This window comes from Hydra viridissima, unplaced genomic scaffold (genome assembly GCF_058129835.1).
Source record: "Hydra viridissima isolate aposymbiotic clone 2 unplaced genomic scaffold, HvirCarnegie_v1 scaffold_2, whole genome shotgun sequence".
Taxonomy (NCBI): domain Eukaryota; kingdom Metazoa; phylum Cnidaria; class Hydrozoa; order Anthoathecata; family Hydridae; genus Hydra; species Hydra viridissima.
Window position 1 is genome coordinate 10,858,672 of NW_028324301.1, and position 21,905 is coordinate 10,880,576.

General features: G+C 30.0%; 1 protein-coding gene across 3 annotated transcripts; it reads right to left on the bottom strand.

The window, feature by feature from the left end:
- Positions 1 to 7,941: 7,941 nt before the first annotated feature.
- LOC145189600 (uncharacterized) lies at positions 7,942 to 21,651 on the bottom strand. 3 transcript variants are annotated; one of them, XM_090080727.1, is made up of 5 exons: positions 21,480 to 21,625; positions 19,946 to 20,415; positions 14,078 to 14,215; positions 13,663 to 13,845; positions 7,942 to 9,591 (listed from the first exon to the last, which is right to left on the bottom strand). In XM_090080727.1, the coding sequence occupies exons 2-5, from the start codon at positions 20,379 to 20,381 to the stop codon at positions 8,411 to 8,413; spliced, it is 1,938 nt and encodes a 645-aa protein (XP_089936853.1). In that variant the 5' UTR covers positions 20,382 to 20,415; positions 21,480 to 21,625; the 3' UTR covers positions 7,942 to 8,410. The 3 variants fall into 3 exon arrangements, with proteins under 3 accessions (XP_089936853.1, XP_089936854.1, XP_089936855.1); XM_090080728.1 differs by lacking the exon at positions 19,946 to 20,415 and adding an exon at positions 14,592 to 14,675 and having other exon boundaries at positions 21,480 to 21,619; XM_090080729.1 differs by lacking the exon at positions 19,946 to 20,415 and having other exon boundaries at positions 21,480 to 21,651.
- Between the last annotated feature and the right edge of the window lie 254 nt (positions 21,652 to 21,905).

The following is a 21,905-nucleotide window of genomic DNA, read 5'->3' on the forward strand; positions in this document are numbered from 1 at the left end:
CTAGGCCATGTAGTTCAACATTATTAAATGCTTTACATTTTAAAGCAGCAAATGCTATAATTGGAATATTTGTCCAAAAGTGTGATGTCAAATGTAAGGTTATTTGTTTACCGATAGTTAATAGATATGTTATGATGACTGTGAAAAATGGAATAGAAAGTTATCTCTAATCATTCAAGATTTGTTAAAAGTTCAACTGCAATAATTGTTTCATCAATATATATTACATACCTTCAAAGTTAAAATTCACTATGTATTCTTTTGGCACTGGGTTAACTTGGTTTTTCAGTGATAAGATCACTTATAATGCTTTTTAGTTATTTTGTTTACTTTATTCATAAATTTTGTGATAAAGAGTTTTTATCTATTATTTTTAAAATTTAGGGTTGTTTAATCAATTGTGTTTTACTAATCAGATTAATGAGTTATTTCAGAAAAAATTTGTTGTCAAAGAGTTATTTGAATAACTTTTTACAGATGTAGTGTGAAATAAAATAAAATGCGTAATATAAAGTTATTCTCTCTCTCTAGTACGTAAATTAACAAAATGTTGAGGGTTTTTACAAGTGCTATATTATTTATTCCTTTATAAATATGCATATAATAGATGCCTGGTTGATACAATAGTTGTATTTTTCCCTCCTCAAAATGTTTTGATGCAACTTAGTTGTAACAAGGCATTTTGCTTTTATGTATTTTTTACCTAATTTAGTTTTTACATCTTCATAGAAAAATAAAGTTTTTTTAGAATGAGGCAAAAGTATATTAATAAATATTTATAGTTAGTAAGGTTAGAAAATAGCGAAGAGTTAGATAGTACTGTACCTGCTAACTGGATTTCTGAAGACCACAACTATATGTTTTGACCATTGAGAGGCCATGTTCAGTCTCAGATAAAGAATGGTACTAATCCAAATGAATTGCAGAAGTTTCAAATTAAGAAAGTAATGTTTTAAAATGGTTTATTTTTCTCAAAGTATTTATTATACATTTATTATAATATTTATTATAGCAATCATTTTATCATTTTTTTTAAGTTTAGTGTTTCTTATAGTATTTTAAAAATTTTCTAAAAAGTAAACTTATTTACTATTGTGGTTTTATCAATGAAAGATTTCTGTTTCTAGATTAGGAAGAATATTTAAGCATTTAAGATAAAAAAAACAGCATGGGACTTTGGTCTACATGAAATTGTTGTTTTAGACATAAGACTTGCAATCAATATGAAGCCACAACCACCTCAGAGGCTAGTGATCATTTTAAGTGACCAACTCCACCACTAAGCAAAAAAGTTAGGGTAAATGTTTATGTAAACAAAGTATAAAACAATGATAATTTCAATATATATGGTCATGGCTGTATAAGTGTAAGTTCTTAGATTTTGTATGTTAATGGCTATCTTTCCTGATTTTATAGGCAGTGGCGTATCTAGGGTATGGCAGGCAGGGCACGTGCCATGGGCGCCAACCTGAAAAGGGCGCAAAAGAGGCTTAGTTGCGATACAATAAGCGAGAATTATATAAAATAAATTAAGAAATAATATATTATATAAAATAAATATATTATATAAAACAAAGTTTGTGCCATCATTTATTAAAAAATTGTAATTAAGCACTTTATGTGGGGGAGGAGGGGCGCGAGATCGGTGTTTGCCCTAGGCGCTATTTACCCTAGGTACGCCACTGTTTATAGGTATAGTAATGTTCTGTTTGCATATAATAAACTAGTTTGTTATCACTTTAATTTGCAAAGTAACTATTATGTTTATCTTTTATTTTACACTGTTTTTGAATGTGACTATTTGCTGTGTGCATAGTTTTAAAAAGTTTTCTTGTTTAATGTTACACTTACAGAGTTTTTTTTTAAAATACCGTAAGATTGGGTGGCTTTGGCCCTACGGGATGACTTTAGCGCAAGCAAAATTTTTGTTTAATAATGGTTTAAAATCGATACCTCAAGGTATGCCGGTTAATGTTTAGTAACAAGTTGTGGAAATTTATTATTTATTTAGTCTAACTTAGTTAACTTAACTCGAGTCTTTGTGATATTATTGTAAGTTGCACTTTAGAAAAAGCACTTAAAATCCGAATTTTTTTAGGTGTGTAAACTTTTACATCGATAGCAGTACCTGGAGAAGGTTTTTTATTGGAATATACACTGAATTAATTTTAAACCATTAGCGTTTGATTCTATCTTGTTTTGAAAGCTTAAGAGTTTATTTATTTTTTGCAATTGAGATTAAAAAAAAAAGGTTGTCTTTGGCCCACTACATAGGGGGACATTGGCCCGGGCTAAAGTCACCCCATGTATTAGAGTAAACCTTTTTTAGTGATCATTTGTAGATATTATGGTAGTTACTATGTTGGAATGAAAGATTTTGTAGTAGTAATGCAATAGAAAATCAGTATAACAGTTTGTATTAGTAAATAGCGAAATTTGTTTAGTTCTTAGTTTAAATATGCCACAAAATTACAAGCCAAATCGTGGAAAAAGAAAATATGTTACTTATACTTTAGAAAAGTTAGACAATGCATTAAAAGATTTAAAGAATGGTTTAATTACTCAACGACAAACAACTTTGAAATACGATATACCAAATCAACATTAAAAAACAAAATAAAACAGACATATCCTAAAAAGTATGGTGGTCAGCAAATATTTACATCAAAAGAAGAAGACATGTTTAAGGCATATGCAATAAAATCATCTGAGTTTGGTTTTCCTGTTGATAAATATGATTTAAGATGCATAGTAAAAAAATTAGTAAACTTTATAACTAATTATTTTGATACCTAATATTATTTAATGTAATAACTATAGAATAATTTTAAAGTAACTTTGGAAGTTTTTTTTTCTGCAGTTGAAAAAATTAAGAAAAAATGGAGCAGAAATTACTATTATGAAAAAAAATGGACTAAACTGGAAATGGTCATTACCAGCAGTGCAACTTTTTTTTCCCCAGTCTGAAATAGTCGATTTTATTGAGAAACCAAAGAAAATTTCTAAAAGAGGAATTTATTCAGTTCCAGAACTTTTTCACTAAATTTTTTAAAACATTTATTAAGTTATTTTTGTTTACTTTATATCTAAACTGTTTTGTTTACTTGGTACCTATACTTGTTTAGTTTGTACCTATATTTTATTTACTGTATACAAGAACTTTGTTACTACATCTTTTTTTGTCACTTTATTTTTGTAAATTTATTTTCTTTGCTTAAATATTGTTGTTTTTATTGTTGTTTTGCTTCCTTTAGTCCCTTCTTACAGGGTTGGGCCAAAGTCACCCTAACACACAGGGTGACTTTGGCCCACCATTTAAACCACATAAAAGATACTTCAAGTAAATAATTTTCAAATGGGAGACAGATAGTTCTAACTGTCCTTATAACTTTTGTGGCTTTCATGCAATAGACATTAAGGTGCAAAATGGGCCAAAGCCACCCAATCATACGGTAATAGTTTATCTTTTAATGTGTATAAGTGCTTCATGTATTTGTTTTCAGCTGCTGTTCAAAGCACTTTTAAAGAAACTAATGAAAATCAAATAAGAAATGTAATCGATAGGTGCCTAAAATATGGTCCATGCAGACCAGATGGGGCTAAATGTCAAGTACATATGGATAGAGTAATATATACACATCCCTGATATAAAAAATGAAAAAACTGACATGGAACTATTTTGTCCAAAAAAAATATTGTTTTAAATAATCTCATTTTTTAACACAAGTTGTTTGAATGATAACTTCATATATTTTGCATTTTTTACAGTATAAATAGTTCTCTCTACAGAATTATGAAATTTTGCCATTGATTTGATAATAGAAATATAGCTTTTGAAGATTTTTGTTGGCAAAAGTTTTTAATATTTTTTAAAATTCTTATTTAATTACACATATTGAATAAATTACAACTTCTTATTTTTGCATTTTTATGGCATAAGTAATTTCCATCAAAACTTTCAAATTGAACTTTAATTAATATTAACCATAAATATTTTTGTTCTGGTGGTGGTTAGAAGAATTTTCAAAATGGTGTTTTTATCTACTTTCTGGGAAACTGTTGTTGCTCATTTAGTTTGCGCATCAAGTGACAACAAAAGTCACTTGTTAGAAAATGCTAAAAACAATAAAATTGCATGAAGAATACCAAAAAAACCTTTTTGGTAGTAGTCAAAGCTGGCAGCAACAGATTTAGTCAAACACAGGTTTGTCTAATTCAGGCATTAAAGAACTCCCCACCACTGAATCAACCCAGTAAGCACACAATGTTGAAACAAGGTTGAAATAACGTTGATCAACGTCGATCAACGTTATTTCAACGTTGTGTGCTTGCTGGGAAGCTACAAAATCACCAATTGTTGAACCGAATTATAGAGCAAAGTTTATGCAACTTGGAAGTCAACTTACCAATTATTTTTCTCAGAGTGTAATTGATATATCCCTGGATCAAATAAAAACAAAGCAACAATTTGTTGTACACTGCAAGAATCTTAAAGAGATTCAAAATGCGATCTTGTTACAGCGACAAATATACTCAGAACATCTTGTCAAACTCGGGTTGGATGGTGGTGGCTTTTTCAAAATCAGTCTGGGCATTCAAGAGCTCAATACAAATAGTCATGCCTACCCAGCAAAAAGACCTTGACTTGCCAAACTGCAGCAGATATCAGTGTGAAATAACAACTTCTTTTTGCAGTTGCTGAAGATGTACCAGAAAATTATGATAATATCAAGAAACTTTTGACCTTGATCTGTCCTGAAAATGTTCCATTTGTTGTGTCATGTGAGTTGAAATTGGCAAACATTCTCTGTGGTTTGCAGTCACATGTAAGTAGTCAACCATGCACATGGTGTGACACTGACTTTTGAAATTTGGAAAATTGTAGGACTCTTTGTACACTTGAATCACTTCGAAATTGCTTTGAAGTCTTCAAAGCTGCTGGCAAATGCTTGAAAAAGCAAAAAATTTCAAAAATGTAGTCCATAAGCCCTTTATCTCTATGTCAAATAGTGAGCTTATGCTTGACTTGATTCCACCCATGGAACTACATCTTCTTCTTACTAAGCATTGAAAGACAGCTGGTCAAAGGCAGAAGAATAGCCTACTGCACTTCACATCAAAATCCAGCCTTTTCATTGAGGTCACTTTGCAGGAAATGACTGCCAAAAACTACTAAAAAACATTCAAAGGCTTGCTGAACAGAATTGTGCTTTCCAAAGTTTTTGCATTTTTGATATCAGGGGTGCGTATATATCACTACCAAAGGGTTTCTCCGGAACATCAAGTTGGGATTATAGCCTTCTCGGACCATATGTGCAACCTGTTCGAACAGTATCAGCATCTGATTCTAACAAATTGGTGTAGCTAACCAAATCATGTTGTGAAGATAACTTGTAATTTTCGTAGCATTAATTTTTCAAAATATGTCTTTTATGTCCGAGTTTTAATTTTAATCGGTTAATGTGGCTAAATCCACCCTAGTTTTATATGTTCGTGTTTTAAAATAAGACAATTTAAGATGGTAAGAGACTCGAGAACTTCCTATATTTATATGTATGTGTACAGGCGCGGATCTAAGGGGTGGCCATTGTGGCAATGGCCACATAGTTTAAATTTAACGGCAGCCATGTTAGTTTTGGGTTTTTTCGCTTAAGGAATATTCCTAAAAATTTTAATTTGTTTGCCGTAATTTACGGATTTTGGCTATAGAGATTCCTGCCATGGCCACAACGGTTCTTATTATACGTTACCGACGTTTTATTCAATCAATAAATCCCGTGAAAAAATATTAAAATATCGATCTTTTATCGTATCTTCAACCGTGAAAATAAAATTAGCCCACACAGTTACAAATTCCTGGACCCGCGCCTGGTGTATACATACATACATACATACATACATACATACATACATACATACATACATACATACATACATACATACATACATACATACATACATACATACATACATACATACATACATACATACATACATACATACATACATACATACATACATACATACATACATACATACATACATACATACATACATACATACATACATACATACATACATACATACATACATACATACATACATACATACATACATACATACATACATACATACATACATACATACATACATACATACATACATACATACATACATACATACATACATACATACATACATACATACATACATACATACATACATACATACATACATACATACATACATACATACATACATACATACATACATACATACATACATACATACATACATACATACATGCATACATACATACATACATACATACATGCATACATACATACATACATATTCTGATCTGAGATGATAAGAGGCAGATAATTTTCTCATTTCCGAACCAAAAAAACATTTTTAAACGCCTCTAAAAATTTACTTGAGAAACGGAAAGAATTATAATTTGGAATGGGGAGAATCTTAACAATCAATATATATAATCAATTTATAGTTTATTTAAACAGTTATAGTTTACATGAATATATTTGCAATTTCTCAACCTCAATGACTTATACGGCAGATATCCATTTTAATGATGTTTGTATACTAAACTTATAACTAACTATTCAAACATACTAAATTTCTAACACGTTTTTGGTGTTTGATACTTTTCAACGCAGTGTTAGTCAAATAATTAAGTTACATCAGGAGTTGAGTAAAAAAACAAATCTAAATAAAGTTTTCATATTATTTGTATTGTTTTCAGAGGTTCTTAATCATTTGGATATCTGATTTGACTGTCCGTAGAAGAAATATACGATCATGTGATCGTAGAAGAAATATATGATCATGTGATCTATATAATTATTTAAGTATAATTTAGTTTACATGGTGCTGATTCATTCAGGTATCTATGGCAATAGGCAAACGCCATCCAGTAAATATTTGAAATTTAAAAAGGAAATGATTGAAATTAATATTTAATTATGATATTTAAAATATTAAATTTTTCAAACACTTGCTTCACTTCTTCCCTGCTGACTGATGGGTCAATTAACTATGAGCTATGAACGTGATCTATTTCTTTGGAAGATAGCGAAGCGCTGATTTCTCCACTGGCTGCAACTTCAGGTGACTTAACGACTATTTTTAACCAAATTCCAGGCAATCGAGTAAACGCATTAACTAAGTTAGACTGTTAAGTTTGATATCCAACCAGAGTTTATATTCGTCTAAAACAACCGCAATAATCTAAAGTCGTCTTCTTAACATTACGTATGAAGCTTTTGTCCTCAAACTGGATTTTCCAGTGAGTGCATCGGTAATCCAATCAAATCCTACTTTCAAATCAGAACCATACTTCCTGTGTCAGTAACGCCAATTAGTTTGCAAACCAGCTCAATTTTTTCCAGGAACAACTGATTGTTCAACATTTGCACTAAATTCTTGAATCAACGTTAAATCCATTTTCGAAGACATTTTCTCTAATAAGTTTGAAGTTTCGTATGAACAACAACCGTCATTAAAGGTGCGTGAACACCGATGTCTTGAAGGAACCCAACATAAAATATTTGCAATTATATAATTCACCTCTGTTATAAATCGCATATATGTAAATATCTACTTTGACGTTAATAGATAATTTACTATAAGAATCTCGTAAAAATCTCACTAAACTTCTAATAGCAAATGGCTTCGTATGTTTACAAACTTTTTCCATTACAGCAAACAATCTTTTTGGACATTAGACTCACTCGAGTTTACTTTCATGAGATCTAGAGCCTGATTTTGAGCGAAGAGTTTGATCCTGAGTTCCTATACAAGGATTTAAAAAAGAATCACAGAAGGCCTTAAATTATTAGCATCTTTATAACATCTTTATTAGAATTTCTAGGAGACCATGCAAGGGCATGAGCATATAGGAGAAAAAAAATTGAACAGAAATTTTGTTTTAAATTGGCAATCAAGTTTGTCCTAACAAAAAAATGAAAATAGCGGGAAAAAGCGTTATTAAATATTAATACCGCTATGAAATTAACCTCTTTTCATTGCAATTGTTCTACAATATAGTAAACATTAAAAAGTGAGGTTCTTTTTTTAATGCTTACTATATTGTAGAACGGAATTAAAAAGTTTGTTCCATATTCCAATGATTTATAACATAAAGGGTTTTAAAACTGTTTATATTTTTATATTAGGTAAATAGTAATATTTGATTTTTAGGTCAGAAGTGCATTCATATAGTTGAAACTGATCAATTGTGATCAATCGGATCAGTCGTGATCAATCGCATCAGTACACTGGACTTTTTAAATTTGTACCTAAAGTTACCAAAGACCTAACAGATCAATATGATGATGAACTGAGTGTATCAGTTAATAAAAAATCAGTTATGTATCAGTTAATAAAAAAATTACTGTTGCAAGCAGTAACAGTAAGGTCGCAGGTACGGAAATTCATTCACAATGCAGTGAGATTGGTTGCCATAGAAATTTAATCTGCTGATGTTAGGATCAACAAATGCTGTGAGGTCTGGTAAAACATCAGCATTTGCCTCGTAAGTTGCACCACTAGGATTTACTGTAAAAACAATTTCGTAGTATTGTTTAGAAACTAGAGAATTATCATAAACCACCTCACACGAATCGCAATCTTTACTTACTTTGGTATTTTTAAATCGGGTCACTTCATTTTTAGGAGTCATCAAAGCTGCTGTTGTAATATTTAACAGAGTTAAGTTTGCACAAAGACCTTTAGCTTTGTTATTATTGTTTATCAAACTGTTTATGTAGCTAACGATCTTTTGAGTCAGGTCTTTTACCTTCTCATCTGTTACTGGAATGTTTTTATACACCAAACACGGACACCAATGTTCTTTAACGCCAGAGCTTTGACACGTTCTAGCAGGATCTATTTCGGTAAACAGACTCTGACCGATAAACTTCATGTTTGGAAGACTTGGATAACTCAACAAATGCTGCAGCGTTGCATATATGTCAAAGTGATTAGTTAAAAGATCAGCGTTGTTCTTTAACGCGGTAAACATTTGCAGGTATTTATTCTTAAAACTAGGGGGTAAAGTCATTGAAAAAAATGGTAACCTCTCCTCTAGCTTTCCTTGTGTAGTAGTGCGAAAACTGCCAGCTCTGGAGCCATGGTCTCCAAAAATTATAAAAATAGTGTGGTTAATACGAACAGGGGATTTGAAGAAATCAATCATTTTTAAAATGTCATTGTCAATCACTTGTAACAAGTTAAAATCGTTGTGCCCAATATCTCCATGTATTGTTAGAGATAGCTTTGGAGTGTCTTCGTAGGTTTCAATGAATGTTCTGAGAAACTTCAAATTAAACTCCACATCGCATTTAGGCGACCCTATTTGTGCCAACCAATACGGACGTAGATACCACGATGTCGGAGGCTTGTTAAATCCGTTCAAACGGTAGTTAAAAGAATTCGTTGTTGGAGTGTCTTCGCTGTACATAGTGACATAACCAGCTTTGTGGAGATCTTTAAATATTAAGTTGAATTGATCACAGGTACCAACTCTGGTCCGGCCACGCCTTGTTTCTGGAAGATTTTCTTCCAGCTCCCCTTAAAACATAATGTTTCAAGTAAAAAATATATAAACATACAAAAAAAAAAAAAAGAAGAAGAATAAAGGAGTAAGCAGGGCTATTACAATTTACACATTCTTTTATACAATGGTAAATAAACAAAACCATAATCAAATATAATTAAGATGCAACATAATCATGATGCAACATCATTCAACATAATCATGCCTAAATCCTTGTTAAACATTCGAGTAATTGAAACAATTAATGATGTTCAAACAAAAAGTACGGCAATTACTCAATATTATGTTCTTCCTTCGTTTAAACACTTATCAATCTTTTAAATAATATTTTCACAAAATTTTGCAAAATTACTCAGCTTTTATTGCATGGTAGCGGTCATCTCGTAATTTCTGCTATCCTTCTTTTAATTGGATATTTTTTGTAAATAATAAATTTATTTTTTTTTACAAATTTATCTTTTTGTTGCATTTAATTAACACAACGATAAACTTTCATTTTTCAAAAAAAACAAAAAACAAAACAGATTAGTAATAGCAGTTCGAGTTGGTCTCTTGGTAGATAAAGTAATGAGTTAAACTATAAAAATGGATAAGTAAAATCTAATAGACAAAGTAAAGTGGTAAATTAAACGACTGAGTTAAAAAAAAAGATAATATTTCAAAAATACGAAAAATATAATGAGAATGATAATGTAGTTTCTGTGAAATATTATCATTATATATTTTTTATTAATTTAACGAATTGGCCTTTCAGCTACAAAATGGCTACCTCAGTTTTTTTTCGTATTTTTGGAACAGTCGTTCAATTGTTGATTTACTTGAAACGATTTACATGTCTAACAGGGAGGATACAAAAAGATGATGGAGTATACAAAAAAACGATGGAGTATACAAAAAATGATATCAGAGAAGTGGGTGAGAACAACAGGGAGGATACAAAAGAATGATGTCAGAGAAGTGGGTGAGAACAACAAAGATAATATGAGGTCATAAACACTGAAACTGATTCAATAAAACTTGGAGATCCCAGAAGTTAAGCTAACGAAATGCCAGCTACATTTATAATCAGGTAAGAATTAACCTTAGCTAAGTAATATCGTTGCTCGTTTATCCGAGTTGTCCAACAAGAGAAAAATTTAAAGAAAGTAAGGATGGGATTTGTATACAGCACTTAGATAAATAGATGAAGGCAACATAAGTGGTGTAAAGATAAACTACAATGGTCTGTAGAAGACTGGTTAATAGTTGTTTTCAGTAACAAATTTCGAAGTGTTTAAAGTGATTGTCAAATACACATACGTACATACATACATACATACATACATACATACATACATACATACATACATACATACATACATACATACATACATACATACATACATACATACATACATACATACATACATACATACATACATACATACATACATACATACATACATACATACATACATACATACATACATACATACATACATACATACATACATACATACATACATACATACATACATACATACATACATACATACATACATACATACATACATACATACATACATACATACATACATACATACATACATACATACATACATACATACATACATACATACATACATACATACATACATACATACATACATACATACATACATACATACATACATACATACATACATACATATATACATACATACATAGGGGAAAGGTGCCTATGATGGCATACTTAACTTTAACGTTTCTCTGAGTCATTACCTAAAAACTTAAAAAATAATTTTTGACATGGGTGTATTCCCTCTAGCATGTAGAATGAACCTCAGAATTTTTACTATTTTGCTTTTTTATAAGTTTATACCATTAAAAAAAAAAATACAAGTATGCCATCATAGGCAACAAACAGCTCCTATGATGGCACACTTTAAAGAAATTAGACAAACAAGAACTTTTTTGTTTTTTATTAATGGAAACACAACTTATCAAAAAAAGAAAATCAAACATAAATATTTGGTCTATAAGCATAGTTCACATATAAATTTTTTTCTACTTCTCTTTATGCCTGCACATAAACAATGACACCAAGATCTGCATTTTTGACAACAAATCCATAGTTCTTCAGAGCAAGACAGCAAATAAAGTTCATAACAATACAAAAATGCTGTACCAGATTCGAAATTCATTATATTATTACTTCCTTTAATCTCCTCACTGCAGCATTTTTCTTCAACAGTCGTCTTTCTTTTTGTTTTTCTAACAAAACTTTCCTTTTCTTTGTTATCTTTTTCTTTTGCCTTATCTTTTAATTCTTGAATATCCGGTGTGGTATTCAGAGGTCCAGTTTTTCCACGTTTTCCTGCCCTTTTCAATTCAATTTTAGGGGTTGCTAAAGGCACTGGACACAACTTTGTATACTAGATCTTATCCTTTCGTTGAAACAGAAGATCCAATGCATGTGGAAGCTACTGATGGGGGAGATCTCATTTATAAATGTTTTGGTTTCTCAAACTCTTGTATTTCATTTTTGTTCTTAGCCTGATCACCTTTTTATGCGCATTAAAATTTATTTCAGGCATTTTTTTCAACTCATTTTGCAGACTTTCCTATGATGGTAACTCCTCGGTATGCCATCATAGGATTGAGTCACTATATTTATTAAAACAAGCTGTGTCTACCTTATTCTACACATAGCACTAAAAAAGGTATTCTAATAAATGTATAAATCCTGCAGATGAAATGCATGAAAATTTCACTTCTGTATGATGTATAATAAAATCGTAATCCTAAATATATGAGGGCATTAAAACTACAACACCACATGCGAAAATTTATGTTTGTTGATTACAAAAGCATTATTTACGACAAAAGGACGAATTTTCACCAGAAGTAATGAATTACTAATATACACGTGTTGGTCTAATCACTTATACACCAAAACCAATATTTATGGAAATATGACCAGTATGCCATCATAGGCGCTATGCCATCATAGGCACCTTTCCCCCACATACATGTGTGTATATATGTATACAGTTCATAGACGCTGAATTTTTTTTCCAGTCTCGTGCACACGAACAATATGTACCGCGTTTTAGAAACTATTGTTCTTCTCGAACTTTCTCTTTAGCGAGTAATCCCTACCCATAAGTATAGATAAATTTTTTCCTTAAAATTGCACGAGTACAGACATTTCATTTGAAAATCAATAAATTAGGTTACATGTTTGTGTTACCAACCACAGTTTTGTTTGTCTTAGCAGGAAAAAACATTTGGAAATCTCTCATTCATTTAGGCATGACAATAACTCCTAAAATATGCCAATTAGGAGTTTAAAAGTAGTTTCTGTAGAAAACGTTTCAACTTCCTTTTTTTAGATGGTTAGTATCATGTTGCTCTAATCCACAATGTTAGTTTCAGTAACATCTTTTTTGTTAAAGCAAGTCACGATCAAAGCATGTAATGAAGTTGAAGCAGTTGTTCGACTGAATTATAAAAAAATGTAATGAAGTTATGTAATTAAAGATCTGGAAAGTTTTCTTTTGAAAATTAAAATGAAATTGAGCTTAACGAATGATACATAACAGTTTAAAGATACATAAAACGACATTTAATATGTTTAATATATCGTCGTGCATTTACAAATTTTGTAAATGCACGACCTATAAAACGACCTTTAAAATTTTTAATATTTATATTATTAAACAACGTTATTTTATTGAACGTACACATCAGTAAGAACTTAAAAATGATATTAGAAAGTTTGTGCTTACACTCCTTTCTGTGCCAAAAAAAAAATCCTCCGTGTAATTACAGTTATGGTCCATTATTATTCAACTCGTAATTACAATTTTAAATCACTGAATTATAAAAAAAGTCTTGGTTTCTTAAAAAAAAGAACATTTTTCATGGATTTTTAAAGCAATATACTTTGAACAGAGCAATAGTTGAACTAAATTTTATCATACCATTGGTTTTGTAACTAATTGTTTTCGAAACAGTCTCAAACAAAATTTTTAATTTTTGAATTTGTAATGCTTTTTTTTTTAATGTAAAAATTTGTAATGCTTGCGAAAACCTAATCAAACCTGTGAGGATTCCGACCAGCTGTGCAGTTGTACCATCACCAACTATAGTATGTCCATTAAGAATAATTGTGTCTTCATCATTTAAAAGACGATGCATGCTCTTGCTTAAATGCCGATGGAAATTAGCATTGGATTGTGAATCTACCATTATAAACACAACATCCAAACCCAAGCCTTTCACATCTTTGCATAAAAATAGAAAAATAACAAAAGAAAAGAAAAGTTAAAAGCAAGAGAAAAACAACTTTTTTCGCATTAATTTAAGAAAATGTGGTTTTCTAAAGGAGTTTAAAAATGGTTATCAACAAAGTAAACGTTTTACACAAAATATATTTTTCTTCATAAAATTCACTTCAAAAGAGTTCTTAAAATAGTCTTAATATTGTTTTCATTGGTGATAACTTTATTTCCTTACCTTTTCGCTTTAATGCAGTTTTCTTAAAAATTTCTTGTGAATTAAAACTGATATGAGCATGAAATTCTACGTGATAAGTTCCATTTACTTGAATTTCAACTCGAGTAAAATCGTCAACTAACTTGTGCTCAAATATTCCTGCAACAGTAAAGAAATGCAGTGCCATTATTGCTAACTCAATATTATTTCTTGGTTTTTGAAAATTATTGCAGTTTACAGGATTGCGGCTAAGGCTTTAAATTCAAGCCAGTATCACTTTTCAAAATAAATTCTAGCCTAGAAATTTCTAGCTTGGAAAAACTACTGTTCTAAGAAGCATTTTTTTCATTTATAAGATTTTTTTTGGCTTTGTGCAAAAATTTTTAGACTTAATAATTCAGCAACTCGTTTAAAAAGTGCAAAACTTTTTAGACTTAAATAATTCAGCAACTCGTTTAGGAAATCGTATAGTTTATTGCGTAGTTAATCGCACAGCTTTATCGCGTAGCTGATGAATACAATTTTTGTTATGTACCTTATGTATTTAATTTTGTCTTGTGTCTGATATAAACAATTTCGTCGTGTCAATTGTGTGGTTTCGGGCGTTCCGTGTAACAAGCTACATAGAAAAAAGATTGTATTTAGAGACAAAATAATTAAGAGATATACGTACAAAACACTCAAAAACCACAATTTCAGTTTAAATGAACTAAAATGTGGTAAGAGAATCAAGATACCAAAATTTTGGTATCTTTGAAAACTTTGATTATGGCAGCTTAATGTCTACTTAAAAGTTAAAGTATCTTTAAGAGTTTTTTTTTATAAAACAAAAGCTTAGTTATTCGCAGTAAATAAATAAAAATGCAAATTTTAGCCAAAAATTGTTGTGCTTGTTTTCGTTTTGTATAAATAAAAATGTTTTTTTCCATCAAGTAATTATAAACCTATATAACATCCTCAAAAAGAAAAATGTGATATTTTTTGTAGTACATTTAGGTAGAATTCTCTTAATGGACCATATTGTGAAAAACAATCACAAAATTACATTTCGAATTGATCTTTTTAACACGCATGAATATATTGCCAAAAGCCTGACACTTTCTTTATTGCAAGAACATACACTTTTCCATTTAATAGAGTTTTCTTCTATCTCTTTTACTTTTGCTACAACATCTTTTTTATCTCCTTTACTTTTGCCATAAAATTTTTTTTTGTACGCATTGAACCGTAGAACTGAGTAACACTTGTAGATGCAATTTCAAGGTTTGGTTTAATTTTGTTAATAAATAACAGGTCAAGAATTTTTTTCATATTTCCCACATTAGAGGCTTTACTTAGCCATATTTCTAATCTTCGATTGAGCCTAATTAAACTTGCCTTTCCAGTGATTTGCCAAACCTCTCTTTTTTACATTATGGAAACGAAATGGCCAATTTAGGTGTTTTAAACGAAGCTGATGCTGGTGAAAATAGTGGATCTTCCTTTTGAATTCAAAGAGCTGCTTGCTTAAACAAATCTTTTTGCATTAAGCTAACATTTAAGACAAATGATTTTATGACAACTCTCTTGTATCAAAAACAAGGATCATTTTTAATGCCCATTCCTCCAAGAAAGATGGTCATAAACCCCTTTCAATTGATTGATTGAAAGTAGATATATGAGACCGTTTTAACTGAATCGTAAATTATGTCCGTCAGATGATAACACAACAGATCTTTCTTTTCCCTTCCAACATCACCTGAAGATGAAACAAATGGATGGATGGTAACGCATGCCCTTCTTTCTGCATTCTTAAGCACAGTTCACATTTCCCAGTATAAACCAAGCCTGTTGAAGCCTCATAAACAGCATAATTCATAAATTGTGGTATTTCATCATCATTGAAGATTTTTGTGGTGTCAACATCATCCTTTTATACACCATCATCTGCTTTTTCGACATTTTTCATAATACAGGCATATTGAAGTTAACTTGAAATCGTTCAAATAATTACATTTGAACGATTTCAAAGGAATTTTAATTTCTCGAGTGCAGTTAAGTTCTCTGTTGATTGATTCGTGAGCCTGGCGTTTTAGCATTAAGCTTGAGTGTTTTGCATGGAATCGTGACCAAATAAACAACTAAGCCTGAATCACTAAAGGTTTTTGTCGTAAATATTCTATAGAAATTACTCAAAACTCTTGACTTGCTCTAGCAAAGAAAAAAAGTTCACTGCAGTATATATATATATAAAAAAAAAGGCAAAAAAATAACTAATTAGCAATGTCAATTATGTTAGCTGATTTTGCATTAGGAGATAGCTTAACAAACTTCCAACCTTTATTTCCTTATCTTTAAGATATCAAGAAAGAGTTTGACCAATTCTGCCTTTTAGATATCTTGACATACTTTACTACTGCATGCTCTTCTACAAATGTAAAAATACAATAATAGTGACGTTTCTCACCTGGGAAAAACCAAATCTTTGTGTATATCAAATTCAAGTATATGAGCGTTCCCTAAAATAGTGATCACTTAGCATTTTTTATCTTTTTTCTAATCTTCTATTGTTTCTCTATTTTTGAGAACAATCCAGTCTTCAAAGCCTTATTGTCTCGTACATTGTAGTTGATTTTACATTCTCTTGTATCAGATTTCTTTGCATCTGTGAACTTTCTCTCTATTATTGCCTCTGGTTTGCTTTTTACACGCACAGATTAAAATTTTTGCTTTCTAAGCTGAAATTTTGGCTTCATTTTCTATATGAAGAACACATGTAAAACTTAAAAAATGTTATTTTGAAAACATTTATAATGGTTCTGGGGTACCTATTTTGTGGGACTTGTAGTGTATCAAATGTCTCTTCAGAGGCTAAGTTAGCAATAACTGTTTTTACTCTAAACAGATTATGTAAAATTAAGCTACGCCAAATTTTGAGTCCAAATATACAATTAATTATTTAGTTGCGGTTTTTGGGGTACACATACCGAGAAATTTTAAAATTCTGTTGACAATAACAGTAAAGCTGCTCCTAAAAAGTAACCAATTGGCAGGAACAAATTTCAAGCAACTCTAGATATATTTAAAGTAGTTTTCCGCAAAACCAAAGGTTAAAAAAATATTGAGATGTGCTTTTTGTGTGGTTTTTGCAGCACGTATATCTAAACTATCAATCTGTTAAATCAGATCCTGTTAAACAACGTTGAACTTTGACAGAATGGAGAACACGTGTAAGCCTGCTCGGGAAAGACTACAACAATATGCAGAGATGTGATCCGAGTCAAATTAATGTCCATTCACCAAGTCAATTCACTGAGTCAATGTTCCTATCTAAATGTATTTTGTAAATTTTATTCGGAATTAATAAAAATACATTTGAAAGGTAGAAATATTATTTCAGTACTGCTTTATGTGTAGAAACCATTTTTTATAAATTTTTCACGTAACAGTTGATTTATAGATATGTTTTCTATGTTAAAAATATGATCTCAGTATAAAAAGAAATTTATACATATGCTTGATCTGTGATAAAATATGCAAACTAGTGTTTCATTGAATTAGATTCAACTTGACATATGGTATATTCTCGCAGTATTGTTTAATGGCAGAATTTTTGCTGTGCATATTACCATGTTAAACTTTAAACTTGTTAAAATAACATAAATTTATTCATGTTCGAATTTTTATTTTACTGATTATAATTTCATTGCTAGTTTGCTTTACTACTGTTTGTAGTTTGCTTTACTACTGTTTGTAGTTTGCTTTACTACTGTTTGTAGTTTGCTTTAGTAACGAAAAAACGAATCAAAAATTTCATTTCAACTTTTATACGCTACGTCGATTTAAGTATGCTTGGTTTCAATATTTTCACCTTACAAAAAACTTTGAAATGCTATTATCCGCTTACCACCCCATTATCGGATCACAAGGCGGCCGTCTAAAATTTATTGTCTTTCTAAATTTAAATTTAAAACAGACCACACAATTTTTTAAAAATAATTTATTTGAAATAAAAATTTATTTGATGGTATAAATATCATGTGTAAAATAAAGATGTTTTTTTTTTATCTCAAGTTCTTTCTTAACAAAGTTTATTTTAAAAATTTTTAACTTCTTGTTGTCAGCAATCAGTTTGATATTTTTTAGTTTGGTTGAAATTTTGATTTATTTTATTATAATTCATGTTTCATTTTATGAACTTGTTTTGAGAACTAAGTGATCAGTAACTGCTTATATTAAATAAAAGATATTGTGTATTTTTTTTATTTATATAAAGATACTTTACTCTACCTATTTTTTGAAGTTCTCAATTAAAATTTTCATCAATGGGAAAGAAATGACACTGCTCTAACATATTTTGTGAAATTGAACGTTTTATAAAGAATACACAATATTCTCAGAGAAAAATTATAATATTAGAAAGGTGTCTCACTAAACTGTAATGCAAGCGAAAAATAGAATTGATGCAGGAGAGGAGTTTAGCCCAAAGAGACCGTCTTCTAAATCCAAAACAATACCAAAAACTTATCGTTTGTACCGGAAAATTTGTCTGGAGAACAGAAAAAAGCTACAAAGAGCATTGGCTAAGCCTATCTACCAAGCTGGTGTTGTTTTGTCAGACCGGAACATTTGCAGAAAGCAAAAGTAAGAGGGATTGATGTGTCATCGTCCAGACAAGAAATTTGAACTAATTACTAACTAATTTGAAAACAAAAAGTTTCTTCCTGTGGACTCAAGTATTTAGAAAAAAAAAAGAGAAGATTTTAGTGAAATGAAATCCTGGAGAATCAGTTGCAATCCCAAATTGCAAACCGCTCAAAAGTGTTTTGGTTTACTTGAAACAAAAAAAAAAGGCAATTTACCTCTCAACCCATAAACGACATTTAGGAGCTGCAAGAGATCGAAAAAGAAATTATTGATAGCAACCAAGAACTTACGGAAAAGATTATCAAAATCTGACACAACGATACATAGCTGACAGAAACAATTAAAAACTTAATTACAAGCATGAATAGCGCATTGACGCTGTTGCAGCAATTAAAAGACCGTTTTACAAAATATCCTTACCTTAAGTATATTTCTATAACAACCAATAAATATTCAAAATGTTTAAAGTTTTTGGTTAATTTTTAATTAAGTAATACTTTATGAATGAAAAAAAAAGCTTTGAATTGTATTAAATAATTGCATTATTTTTATTTCTCCTTGAGAATTCCTCTTTGTATGGTATTTATAAATAAGGACCACTGGTCCAAATGTGATCGCCACCCATTGTTAGATTAGTCATTTGTAACAATTTAAATATGCCTCTACAACAAAGAATTTAACATGGAACTAATTCCGTTACATACTACTGTATCTTTTCTTGGAATACCCTCCCAAACACCCCACAAACAGATGTTATTCTTAGGTTCGAGAATCTGTTTTTAAAGTTATTCCATTATTTCAGCCAAATCGTTATAGTTAACTATATTATCAACCTTTATTTGTGTATATGTACATTAGGGTTATGAACTTGTAACTTTTTTTAAAATATTAACTTTCCTAATGTTGCGTTCATGAATAGTTATTCGGAAATTTGAACCTTTTCCGATTAGTTACTGTAACAATGATGACAGTTTTTGTAATAAATGACTTATAAACAGCCAAATATTCTTATGATGATTTTGTATTTTTCAACACCTTGTTAGAGGTGGGAACGTTTTTCACAATTAAATATAATGATAGTCGTTTCTGAAAATTACATACGAAAGTTCATTGTATGCACAGGGTTTTGAATTTCTTAATAAATTTTAACTCTAATAAACATCTTATAGCTTATTAGTTTTAAGTATGTGAATATATATGTACGTTATTTAATTTACCTGCATTTCTAAATTTAGCAATAACCTTTGAAATCATTTTTTTTACCTTTGTCGTTACTTTTCAAATAAATAGGATCTGAGAACTTCACATCGAAATCGTTATTCACGTATCTGTCGTCAGGATTGTGTCTGTAGATGTAAGAAACTTTAACTTCAGTTATGTTGTCGTTGTTGGAAGGCCGCAGCAAATAAAAACCGTCTTTAGTTATTTTTCCATACTGTTTTATAGAGCATTTCATTGAATGATTTTTCAAGAACTTTAAAACCTCAGGGCTAAACGGATTAAGAGATGGTATGACACATGCTTTGCTTTCACTTGCCGAGCTTTGTGTATCAAAATAATGAAACGTTAACTCAGGAAGAGACTTTTCCCATTTGTATTTAAACGAAAGTTTTCTATTAACAATGATTACAGTAACAAAAACCACGACTACTGTAATTGATGTCCATACTTTGATTCTTCGTAAAGATTGGTGCTTCATTTGTACTTTTCATATAAATGGCTATTCCAATAAACTAAATATGTGATGATAATATTCTACGTAATTAGGAATGCAGTCATCAGATAATAGGTAATAGATAATATAGATAATAGTAACAGATAATAGATAGTAGAAAATTGATATAGATCGTAAGCACAACCTTTATAAAATTTAGTTTCATATACATATATACTCTAGTTTCATACTTATGTTTAACTAGTAATTGTTTTAAAAAATTTGAAAAACACGCCCTTACCACTTTTACGCTGAGATTTAATAAGGTGTACTTTATTTTATAGGTAAGGACTCAGTTTAGCGTAGTAAATCAAGAATTTAAAAACGCGGCAAGTTTCAGAAAAAAGGGGTTTCAGTATTATCTTGCAAGACCTCAAAAAATTTTTTAAAATGTAGAGTTAATGTAGAATTAGAACACTTCATTTGAAGCTTTAGATTCGGAAATAACACTTATAAAAGCCACTGTTAAAAACCCCGTAATACAAGTCAAAATCGATATTTGCTCTTAAACATCATTTGATTTTTAGAAAACTCATTGGCATTAAATAGAAAAAAAAAAAAAAAAAAATGCATCATTAAAAGTTTGTTTAAGAAAAGGTAAAAAAGTTTAATTTAAGAATCATTAACAAAAGTTTTTAAAAATAGTGTTTATTAAGTATTATAAAAATTGATATACACTTTTGTAATTTAATATATATTTTTGATAAATAATCTTTCAAAAGGTTTCTTCTTCAATCAAATATTACAGTAGAATGTCGATATATCTAGCATCTCGACGTGAAGAACTAAACTCTATTAACCTAGCTTTTCACCAGCACAAATGTTTATATTAAAAGCTGTCGATGTGACGAATAATTATTTGTTTATTTAAGGGTAAAAAAATGTTTGCAGAGCGTTCAATAAATGTAAATTAAAATGTTTGACAAATAAATTTTTTTCTAATTATGTTGCGTTTTCTTTTTACAGTTTTCTCTTTCCTTCAATGACTTTGGATATTAACACCAATATTAGGATGATTTTTGTGGTGTATCATTACTTTTAAACATTTTTTATATAACTTACTACGTTAAAGTAAGTCCTTACCTTTTGTTAACAACGAACCAATTTGAAACAATCTCAAACTAAACACTAAAGTTTATGACTTTTTTTAGAAATCTTGCTGAAAAGAAGTCATTTTAAAAAAGTATCTGAAATATCGATTCACATCTTCGGCTTTTTTTTCTAAGAACACGGAGTTTTACAAATGAACAAAGATTTTTTAAAAATAAATACAAAGGTTTTATTGTTTGCTTTGTTAAAGAAGATGAATTGTTCAACTTTAAGTCACTTTTGTTGAACGCTATGTTAATATATTTTTATAGGACATTTATTCGCAAGCTTTGTTTATTAAACAGCTGTGAAATGTAAATGTAAAGGATTACTTGTTACAAATAGTGCTAATGAGTGCTGAAGAATTTTGCACAAGTTGAAGGAAAATGCTGACTGATGAGTTTAATAAGTTTAGGAAGA